The 10,350-nt window shown below is 59.2% G+C and overlaps 1 protein-coding gene and 1 non-coding gene across 4 annotated transcripts in view; both read left to right on the top strand.

Moving 5' to 3' along the window:
* Positions 1-1,162: 1,162 nt before the first annotated feature.
* Positions 1,163-10,350, top strand: part of TNPO2 (transportin 2) — a 14,366-nt gene continuing 5,178 nt past the window's right edge. For all 3 annotated transcript variants that reach the window (XR_003094001.1, XR_001358013.2, XM_006023417.3), the window contains exons 1-15: positions 1,163-1,306; positions 1,520-1,595; positions 2,223-2,372; positions 2,475-2,581; positions 2,943-3,076; positions 3,534-3,615; positions 4,053-4,175; positions 4,756-4,874; positions 5,593-5,653; positions 6,150-6,318; positions 6,648-6,800; positions 7,442-7,667; positions 8,336-8,507; positions 9,895-9,981; positions 10,178-10,285. Coding sequence is in view for 1 of the 3 variants with exons in the window: in XM_006023417.3 (XP_006023479.1) it covers positions 1,208-1,306; positions 1,520-1,595; positions 2,223-2,372; positions 2,475-2,581; positions 2,943-3,076; positions 3,534-3,615; positions 4,053-4,175; positions 4,756-4,874; positions 5,593-5,653; positions 6,150-6,318; positions 6,648-6,800; positions 7,442-7,667; positions 8,336-8,507; positions 9,895-9,981; positions 10,178-10,285 (1,866 nt within the window). In the remaining 2 variants the exon portion in view is untranslated. The remainder of the gene's footprint in view (positions 1,307-1,519; positions 1,596-2,222; positions 2,373-2,474; positions 2,582-2,942; positions 3,077-3,533; positions 3,616-4,052; positions 4,176-4,755; positions 4,875-5,592; positions 5,654-6,149; positions 6,319-6,647; positions 6,801-7,441; positions 7,668-8,335; positions 8,508-9,894; positions 9,982-10,177; positions 10,286-10,350) is intronic.
* Positions 8,134-8,204, top strand: LOC112550266. Its single transcript, XR_003094005.1, has one exon. It is a non-coding gene; the product is annotated as a small nucleolar RNA SNORD41 (small nucleolar RNA).

Genomic DNA, 10,350 nt, shown 5'->3' with positions numbered 1-10,350 from the left:
AGCTAGGGGGAGGGCAGAGGCTGGGAGTCAAGGATTTCCTAGGGGCTGAGGCTCTATCTTAGGGCTGGGTGGGGTTCCCTAGGGGCTGGGGGTTGCTGGAGCTGGGCACTGTGGTGTCTCCCTAGGTTCTGGGCTGTTCTGTTGCAGAGCAGGCGGAATCCCCTAGGGCTTGGAAGCAGGGGCCTGGGCAGGGTGGAAGCTGGGGTGGTTCCCCTGGGGGTGCTGTATTCCAGGGTGGGGGAGGGATCCCTTTGCAGCTGGTGCCTGGGAGTGGGGGGATTCCCCTAGGATGGGGGGGGCTGAGGGGGCTCTATCCTAGGGCTGGGGGGGCTGGATCCCAGGATGGGGGAGTTCCCCTGGTGCAGAGAAAACTTGATTCAGCGGCAGTGAAGGGGTTGCTGTACAGCCAGCTTGGGTCATGTGGGTTAGGGGACCTGGGGTTGGGGGTGGCTTTGGAAGTCCAGAGGGGAGACAAGTGGCTTGGAGACTGGGTTTGTGGAGCAAGGGCTTGAGGGTCTGATTATTTGTGGAGTGGGAATGGGAGGAGGCCTGGTCCTGGTCTTGGGTTTGGAGAGCTGGGGGAGAAGGTCAAGCCAGCTGGGAGTGTAGGGGACTGAGAGGGGTGGCTTTGTTACCCTGGGGATTAGAGAGGCTGTGGGTTGGGATCCGGGGCTGAGGTGGGTATGGGTGGAGGTTGGGGGTGGCAAGGAGGAAGCGGGATGTCCAGGTTCCCATGTGGCCGTTGTGTGGGGGGATGCCACCCCCCCTTCTTTCCCTGCAGCTGGGGCCAAGGGAGAGCTGGGGAAACTCCCCATGCAGTCCCTGCTTATCCTCCAGATAGGTTTCCTTTTTCTTCCTCCCTGCACCCCTAGCTGTGGGTGAGCTGCCATCTCTGGCCCTGGTTTCTCTTACTGTCTTGGTTCAAAGCTCTCCTGTTCATGAGGCTCCTTGGGGCAGCTGCACATATCACCCCAGCTGTGGGGCCTGGTTGACTTCAGCCTGGTCTCACCCTGGGTCTTTCCCAGGCTGGGGGCCCTAGCTGTGGGGTCTTCCTCCTGCTGCCCTAAGCCCCATCTGTGTTCTGTGGCTAGAGGGGCTTGCAGCCATGGTCATTGCTAGGCGTGGGGAGGCAATGGGCCAGGTTGGCTGGTGGTAACCACTCTTTTCTTCTCCTTTTCTTACCACACAGTTGCAGCTACCCCCTGCCATGGACTGGCAACCAGATGAGCAGGGGCTGCAGCAGGTCTTGCAGCTGCTCAAGGACTCGCAGTCACCTAACACGGCCACACAGCGCATAGTCCAGGATGTATCCTTAAACCAGGGTTGGATGCTGTGACCCAGGGTCAGAGGTCATGGGAGGGCTGTGGGCTTGTAAGCTGGAAGCTATGTAGCTAAGGCAGGGGATATTCCTCTGCAGGGGAAAAAGTGGGTGTTGTGGTCCAGGCCAAGCCCAGAGGGAGGTAGAGCCCCAGCTGCCTTCTCCAGACCTAGATCTTTGGATCTTAACCCAGCACCACAGAAACTGAAACAGCTCAATCAGTTCCCAGATTTCAACAACTATCTTATCTTCGTCCTGACTAGGTTGAAATCAGAAGGTACATACCAGGCTTGGCCATGTGGGGAGGGACACAATGCTGGGGAAGGGGCAGTGTCTCAGACTGGTTCGGGGCTTGTCATGGCCCCCAGCGTCCAACCTGGGCTTCCAGGTGGGGTGGATGCCAGGGGGCAGCTGGTCCTTAACTGGTACCTGGGCTGGGGGCATGGAGGATAGAGCGAGACCCTGGCGCAGCTGCGTGGAGCTCCTCCCAGAGCAGGGATGCATTGGCCGGGACATTTCAGCGTGGCAGCACCTGGGAGGGCTGGCAGGATTTACAGATGCGTGGAGCTCACCTGGAGCAGGGACGCATGGGGTGTGGGAGAAATATCATTGTGTGGACACCCTGCTTGGCAGCTAATCAGGCCTGGCCTTGCTGTGAGGTTCTGCTACCCCTTGAGGTCCCTGGGAGGGAGATGTTTGGGGCTTGGACATGGTTTCCCCACAGGTCTGGGGGTGGGGTGGGGCTGATACTGGTAATGCTTTGGGGATGATGGTGCTGCAGGGAGCCTCAAGGCACCAGGGCTTGTTCCTTCCCATAGGCTCTGGGTTCTCAGCCTGGCAGAGGGTGGGGGCTGGAGGCCACGGTCACAGATGCCCCATGGTTCTCTTCCCCCCGGTGGCACAGATGAGCCGACGCGCTCCCTCAGTGGGCTCATCCTGAAGAACAATGTCAAAGCTCATTACCAGAGCTTTCCACCGCCCGTGGCTGAGTTTATCAAGCAGGAGTGTCTCAACAACATTGGCGATGCTTCCTCCCTCATTCGCGCCACCATTGGTGAGAACTGGGGAATTGGGGGCCCTTGGCAGGGCTTGGGTGGGGGTGGGCTCAGGCTCGGAGGCAGCCTGGGGCTGACCTGCAGCTGGCCTCCACCTGCAGGAATTCTCATCACCACCATCGCCTCCAAGGGGGAGCTGCAGATGTGGCCAGAGCTGCTGCCTCAGTTGTGCAACCTGCTTAACTCTGAGGACTACAACACCTGCGAGGTGGGGGGGGTGGGTCTGTGTTCCCAGCTGTGGGGACATCTGAGGCTGGATCACTGGGGGCTGGAAATGAAGGTGGAGGGAGCTGGGTCATCAGGGCAGGTGTCTGCATCTGCCAATTGTGGGGTGTGGTATTGGGGTATGGGATAGGATAGGGAGAAGGCTGGGTTACCAGGGCAGGTGTCTCTGCACTGGCCAGCTAAGGGCTGGGGCACCGTGGGTTGGGGCTGGAAGGGGATGGGGTTGGGGGAGTGTGGAGTCTCAGATCTGGCTATCAGACTGGCTGTGGAGTGCTCCAGTGGGCTTGGCCCACTTGATTTTTGTGGCCATTATCCCAGTTCTAACCCCATTGTGCGGCACCCAGGGGGCCTTTGGGGCCTTGCAAAAGATCTGCGAGGACTCGTCGGAGCTCTTGGACAGCGATGCCCTCAATCGCCCCCTCAATGTCATGATCCCCAAGTTCCTGCAGTTCTTCAAGCATTGCAGCCCTAAGATCAGGTGGGAGCGCTGCCCACAGGCTCCTGGCTGGCTTGTGTGGGGTGAGGGGGCTGGGATCCTGCTGATTTTTTTTTTTCCCTTCCACCCCCCAATGCCCTGCTGGGGCCAACAAGTTATCTGTTCCCTGGGCTGGCATCAGAGCCTTGGTGCAATGAAGGGAAGTTGTCCAGCAACACCCCACCCACCCACTAACATGTATTTATAACAGATCCTTCCCATTCAGGTGTCATCCAGGTGAGGTGGGGGAGGGTCTTTGATTGGTGCCATGGGGTCAGCTCCTTCCCCACGTCTTCCCCAAGGCTCCTCTCACCTCAGCACAGCCTATGGGGTAACTGAGGCCTTGTTCTGGCTGTGTGGTGGGCGCAGATGCCCAAGCCCTGACCTGACCTGACCTGGCCAGGCAGGTTGGGGGGAGCTACAAGAGCCTGAGCCATAGTCCTTGGTCTCCACCTCCCAGATCCCATGCCATCGCTTGCGTGAACCAGTTCATCATGGACCGGGCTCAGGCACTGATGGATAACATTGACACCTTCATCGAGGTGAGAGTCTGGGGTGGGCAGAGCTCAGGCAGATCTAGTTTGCCTTGTCCCCCTGCCCCTGCCACCTCTTCAGGGCCTGCCTGGTGCTGTGTTCCCTACCCCATGTGTTTTCAGACTGGGGGGAGCCTGTTCCACGCTTGTGGTTGTGACGATACAACAGCACTGTTACCCAGACGAGAGGCACCTGTTGTCTCCCGTTGTCTATGGGCTGTCAGGGGTCATGGGATGGTGAGGGCTGATACCTGTTCTGTGGCCCTGGCTGTTGGGGTCTCAATCTTGCTGGAGTGGGATGGGGTGTCCAGGGCATCCCTGTGGCCTGCAGTTGCTCCAAGCAGCCTGGTACAGGGTGAATCCTTCCAGCAGACATCCCTGGGAGGGCAGGGCTTGACAACAGTGGACTCCAGGTAGTCTCAGCTCTGCCTCCTCCCCCTTCCTAGCACTTGTTTGCTCTGGCGGTGGATGAAGACCCTGAGGTTCGGAAGAACGTGTGCCGGGCCTTGGTGATGCTGCTGGAGGTGCGGATCGACCGTCTCATCCCACACATGCACAGCATCATCCAGGTGAGCCTTTGCTGGAGGAGGCGGTGGGGGAGGAGTGTGATCTGTATTTGAGGCCATGGGGCTGACCCACCTCAAGCAGGGGGTTGGGGCCAGGCCTGCTGGGGGTGGGGGTCCCAGACAACTGGCTCCTTGCCTCAGTTTTCCAAGGCCTCCAAGCTCTGACCTAGCTCTGCCAACCACTGCAGTTCCTTCAGGGCATGGGGGGATGTGGGCCTAGCCCTGGGGGGAGGCTCTGGGGCCCCGCAGCTGGATGATGACATGCATGGGCAACTGGTGCTACCTTAGTCTGAGCGGGGGGAGGCAATGTGCTCTGCCCCCCAGCAACCAGTCAGCGATTAGGGGGTCCCCTGTAGCCAATCACACTGACTGGAGCTGATCACTGCAGCTACTTCCAGAAGTGGCTACGGCTGCTTCTGGGAGTGCCATGGTGCTCCTACTCCCCAGCTGGCACTTGCAGGGGGTGCGCCGGCACTTCCACCTGCCCCCCCTACCCGTCACCTAAGCTGTGAGCGTGGCTGGTCAGGGGGTGCACATGCACCTCCTATGCGTCACCGCCAGTGACACAGTTCCATCTCTCCAGTACATGCTGCAGCGCACTCAGGACAGCGATGAGAATGTGGCGCTGGAGGCCTGTGAGTTCTGGCTCACACTGGCTGAGCAGCCCATCTGCAAGGAGGCCCTGACTTCTCACTTAGTACAGTGAGTCCCTGCCTCCATTCCCTCCCTGCTGGCTGGGGTGGGGCTTTACTGGGCACTGCTTGGTGTGGGTGAGGATCTGACCAGGAGCCCAGGTGCCTGGATTCTCTTCCCCAGCTTCAGGATGGCAGTGGGGTTTACTGGGATAGATTTATGGGGAGGGGAGTGGAGTCTGGGAATTGGGACCTTCTGAAGTCCCTCCCCAGCTCTTGGAGGGGCATAGGAACTGGTGGATCAGATTGCAGGGGACTCAGAGCCCAGACACCTGGGTTCTCTTCCCTGGCTCCAGGAGAATGGTGGGGTTTGCCAGGATTGAGCAAGGGTTGTGGGGTTGGGAGTCAAGATTCCTGAGGTCTGTCCCCAACTGTGGGAGGGGAGTTGGACTGGGAAATCAGAGCAGGGGAGCTTGGTGGGTTCCCTCCTGGCTCTGTGTGGGGAGTGGGGTCTGGTAGGTCACATTACAGGGGGTGGGTGGGAGCCTGGATGCTTTTCTTCTGGGAGTGGGTGTTCTCCCAGCTGCAGCCCCCATGCTGCTGGAGGAGGGGGAAGGGTGTGAAGGCTGGACCTCTCTCTCTCTCTCTCTCTCTCTCTCTCTCTCTCTCTCTCTGAGCAATGTGAAACTACCCCCCTCTCCCATGCTTGGGTCAGCAGGCAGTTCCTCCCTCTCCCATCCCCCCACCTCCTACAGTGGTTCCCTCCACGCTGACTCCTGTTCTTGCAGGCTGATCCCCATCCTGGTGAATGGCATGAAATATTCAGAGATTGACATCATCCTGCTTAAGGTGTGTGGGGCAGCCAGGGGTCTCTGCCCCCCCCCCTTGCTCGCTGTGCTCCACTGCCCTGGGGCTGACACCCCATAATACACACACACAGGCCCCCCCAGTCTGGGGTCAGCCTCTCCCTTGGTCAGACCTCTGCTTTGCCAGTGGGAGATGCCTGCCTGGTGACTCCCTTAAGTAGGGCAGTAGGTGAGTCTGGGGAAGGGAAGGGCCTCCTGGAAGTGACGAGCAGCTCCTAGCCTGATCCTGTGATGGTGTTTGTATTCATACTGTCTGATCCAGGACCCCAATCCCAAGAAGTGCCCAGAAGGGGTGGGGGGAGGTGCAGTGGCAGGGGGCAAGGCTGATTGCCCCTTTGGCCAAGAAGGAGTACACAGGTTCCGGGGCATGATCTCGGGGCTCTGTGCCTCGGTTTCTCCAGCCCATCGTGTGTTGGGGCTGGCAGGGAGGAGGGGGAGAGCTCCTGGTGTCCTCCCACTGATGGTGCGGCACCGCACAGGGCGATGTGGAGGAGGATGAGGCCATCCCAGACAGCGAGCAGGACATCAAGCCACGCTTCCACAAGTCGCGCACGGTAACACTGCAGCATGAGGAGGAGCGGGCCCAGGACGGCGAGGACGGCGACGATGAGGACGATGATGATGACACACTCTCGGACTGGAACCTCCGTACAGGCTGGGGTGGCAGGGGTCTGGGGATGGAAAGGGGTGGGAGAGGGGATGGGGGCAGGGTTCTGGGGAGGGCAGGGTCAGATACCTGAGGGGAATGGGGGTGAGTCCAAGGGGTGGGGACAGGGACAAAGAGCCCTGTGGGCCAGTGGGGTGGGAGCAGGGTCTGAGGAGGTGTGAGGGATGGGGACATGGGCTTGGGGGAAGGGAGATGCAGGTGTCTCCTGCCAGGCCTGAGCTCAGCCCCATGTCCAGCTGTGGCTGGTGGGGGGGGCAGGGCATGTCAGGGTTCCCATGCTAACCGCTGCCTCCCCTTCTCCCCACCCCAGGAAAGTGCTCTGCGGCTGCCCTGGATGTTCTGGCCAATGTGTTCCGGGAGGAGCTGCTGCCCCATCTGCTGCCCCTGCTCAAGGGACTGCTTTTCCACCCCGAGTGGGTCATCAAGGAGTCGGGCATCCTGGTGCTGGGCGCCATCGCCGAGGGCAAGTGCTGGGCTTGGGGTGGGGGTGAGCAGGAATTGCAGGCCTGGGGGAGAGGAGGAAGCTCCTTGCCCTCTTCCTCCCTGCCCCTTCCTCTCTACCTGGGGCAGAGGCCTAGCAGGGTTCTGGAGCAGGTGACTCAAAAGGCAGGCAGTGAGCTCTGCACAAGCCCCCCTGTTGATAGTGGGCTGGCAGGGTCTGAAACCTGCTTCCCAGGCCCAGTGCCCCTCACCTGTTCTCTACTTTCTGCTTCTTGTCTTGTGCTTCAGAGCCCCATCAGCTGCTATGCTTTATATTTGCTGCCGTGCTCTCTGTCCAACTGACTGCTCAGCTTTCTGCCCCCTGCCCTGTGCTCCCAGCCCCCATGGGCCTCTCTGCTTTCTGCTCCTTGCCTGTATTCTTTGTCTGCTCTGCTTTTTGCTCCTTGCCCTATCTGGTGCTGTGCTGACTGGCCCCTCCCCTATCTGCCATGTGTCACACACACAGACTGCCCATGCCACTTGGTGCATCTTTGTTGCTACTCCTGGGTTATGGATAGAGCCTGCTGCAGCAGCAGTTCCTTGGCTCTAACTGCAAGGGAGGGGTGGGGAGGTCTCAGTCCAAGCTCTAACCGTATGCCCCTGCCTACCCCCCCCCCACCCCAGGCTGCATGCAGGGCATGGTGCCCTACCTGCCCGAGCTCATCCCACACCTGATCCAGTGCCTGTCGGACAAGAAGGCGCTGGTGCGCTCCATCGCGTGCTGGACGCTAAGCCGCTACGCGCACTGGGTGGTGAGCCAGCCCCCTGACACCTACCTCAAGCCCCTCATGACCGAGCTGCTTAAGCGTATCCTGGACAGCAACAAGCGTGTGCAGGAGGCAGCATGCAGGTGTGTGGGCGAGTGTGTACTTGCACATGGGGGGGGCAGGAAGGGAAGGGGGGGTGCACAAGGATGTGCAAACACCCATGTGGAGGCACATGTGGGTGTGCCCCCAAGTATGGGGATGCATAGAGGCGTGTGTGTATACACGTGTGGTGGCAAGTACAGGCATGTGTGCACAGGGTGCGTGTGGGTGTGTGTATTGGGGTAGATGCAGATGGATGGGTGTGTATGTCTGCGCACATGGATGGGGGTGCATGTGAACCTCAGCATTATCATGCAGGCTCAGAGCCTTGCTAGCATGTGTTGGCTGGTTCCAGACGTGGCCTTGGTATCAGCCCCCTCTGTCCCCCAAGGCTGATAGTCCTGGCTAGGAGGGAGTCCCAGGGGCTTGGGTTGGTCCCTGCCAGTGCCTGGGCTGCTGTGGTTAAGGAGGGGGAGCCATCCCTGTTTGCCCAGCCTGTGCTGCTGCTCTCTGGGCATGATGAGGTACCTGAAGCCTGATCTGTGCCATGATGGATCATGTATTCATACTGCCTGACCCTAAGAGCAGCAGGAGTAGTCCCTCCCAGCCTTAAGCAGCAGATCCCTGGGGGTCTCTGGCCTCCTGCCTGGGCATGGGGCTCTCTGTGGTGCACGGTTGACTCATTCCCTCTATCCCCCTCCCCTTGCACCAGCGCCTTTGCCACCCTGGAGGAAGAGGCCTGCACAGAGCTGGTTCCCTACCTCAGCTTCATACTGGACACACTGGTTTTTGCCTTTGGGAAGTACCAGCACAAAAACCTGCTCATCTTGTACGATGCCATCGGCACCCTGGCTGACTCTGTGGGGCACCACCTTAACCAACCGGTATGACCCCTCCTTCCCCTTCACCCTTCCCACACCTGTAGAACCCAGGCATCTGGGGCCCTGCTCCTTCCCATGTTTCAAGTGCTGAAACCAGCCTCAGTTTCTGAGTGTCCAGTACACAGGGGACCTAGGCATCCAGGGTGCACACACTTGTTCCCTGCCCCTGCCTGTGTCCTACCCCCTCCCACTCTCCAATTCCTGGCACTGCCTGAGTTGGGTTACCAGGTAGGGGAACAGTTTTCCTGGGGCCAGGTGACAGGCTAGTGACATGAGGGAGGTCTGGCTCACAGGAGAGGCAACTGTGGCTGCAGCATTTAGCCAGCAACAGCTGTGGTCGAGCCCTTCACCCCATCTCCATGACTCTGGCTATCACCAGACTGCACTGAGGTCTGTGCCATGCCCTGCCCATGGCTCTGATCACAAGCTGGAGCTGATACCTTGGTTCACAGCTCAAGAGAGAGCTTCCCTGTCTACAGCCACAGCCTGAAAGCTGATGTGGCTTTGTCAGGTTCTGGGAGCTGCAGTTGAGATGGGCTGGAAGCCTTAACACTCAACATTCTCCTATGCTGCCTGGCTGCTCCTGTGTTCCTCAGATGGACCTGGTACCAGGCCTCGTCTGTATTTTACTACTGTTACTGGCCGCAGCCTCCCAGCCTTTGGGATCTGTTTAAATGGCAGAAGGCAGCTCCATCCTGCTTCCCAAACCTTGTGTGGTCATTCTTGGAGCTGACTCTATCTTTTTTCCAGTCTTGGGGTTTAAATGTCTTTCTCTTGGGCTTCACCTACATGGTGATAGGGAAACAAGCCCCCCACCCTCTTAAGCATCCAGCCTACTGCCAAAGGTGCTGGGCACAGGCAGTGTGCTGATGAGTCTGTTCACCAGGGCTACTCTGGGGTGGAGGGGAGGAGCTGAAAGTGCCAAGCCTGCCTGAGCTGGCTGCCTGGCACCTGTTGGTCCCTAGATTACCCCCATATCCCCACCTTACATCTGGGATTGATGATGAAGGAAATAAACAGAAGGCATTTGAATGCTGAGAGCCTGTGCTGAGAGCTTTCTAGTCTGACTGTTTCTGAGCTGGGGGAGGGGGGTGGTGGTCCAAAGACCAGAGCCCCAGGTCATAATCCCCTGGGCTCTGTGGCTATGTTCCCTGGCCCCCAGGCAGGGATACAGGCAACTCTTGTTGCCAAATCTGGTAGAAGCAATGGGTGCCTGGAGAACCACCTCCAAGGTTTTGGCAGCACTCTGTGATGGCGACACCTGTGGCTGCTAACAAGTGTTGGCTATCACAGAGCTGTGGGGTGCCCTGTTGTAGTCACGGGGGATGATCTCAACGTTCCAGGTGCCTTGTGATTTAACTCCTGCTCCGCTTCCTGTCCCCGACCATAGGAGTACATCCAGAAGCTGATGCCTCCCCTGATTCAGAAGTGGAACGAGTTGAAGGATGAGGACAAGGACCTCTTCCCGCTGCTGGAAGTGAGTTGTGGGGGTGGGAAGCAGGGCATACGGGGAAGCACTTCGGTACCCTGTGGCTGGTTTTGCAGGGTTGCCAGGGGCAGAGGGTTTCATTCCTACCGGGCAGTGAAAGGGTTACGCACCAAGCGTGTCAGAACAGACTGGGGTGGGGGGGGGGCTGGGTGCAAACATCCTCATGGCATCTGTCTGTCCCTAGTGCCTGTCGTCTGTGGCAACCGCCCTCCAGAGTGGCTTCCTGCCCTACTGTGAACCCGTGTACCAGCGCTGTGTCACCCTGGTGCAAAAGACCCTTGCCCAGGCCATGGTAGGTCCCAAGCCCCTCTCACTATTCTGGGTGATGTGGAGTGCGAAAAGGGGGTGGGTGTTGAC

This window comes from Alligator sinensis, unplaced genomic scaffold, assembly GCF_000455745.1.
Source record: "Alligator sinensis unplaced genomic scaffold, ASM45574v1 scaffold707_1, whole genome shotgun sequence".
Taxonomy (NCBI): domain Eukaryota; kingdom Metazoa; phylum Chordata; order Crocodylia; family Alligatoridae; genus Alligator; species Alligator sinensis.
The sequence above is the reverse complement of the archived record's forward strand: the minus strand, read 5'-3'. Positions and strand labels throughout refer to the sequence as shown.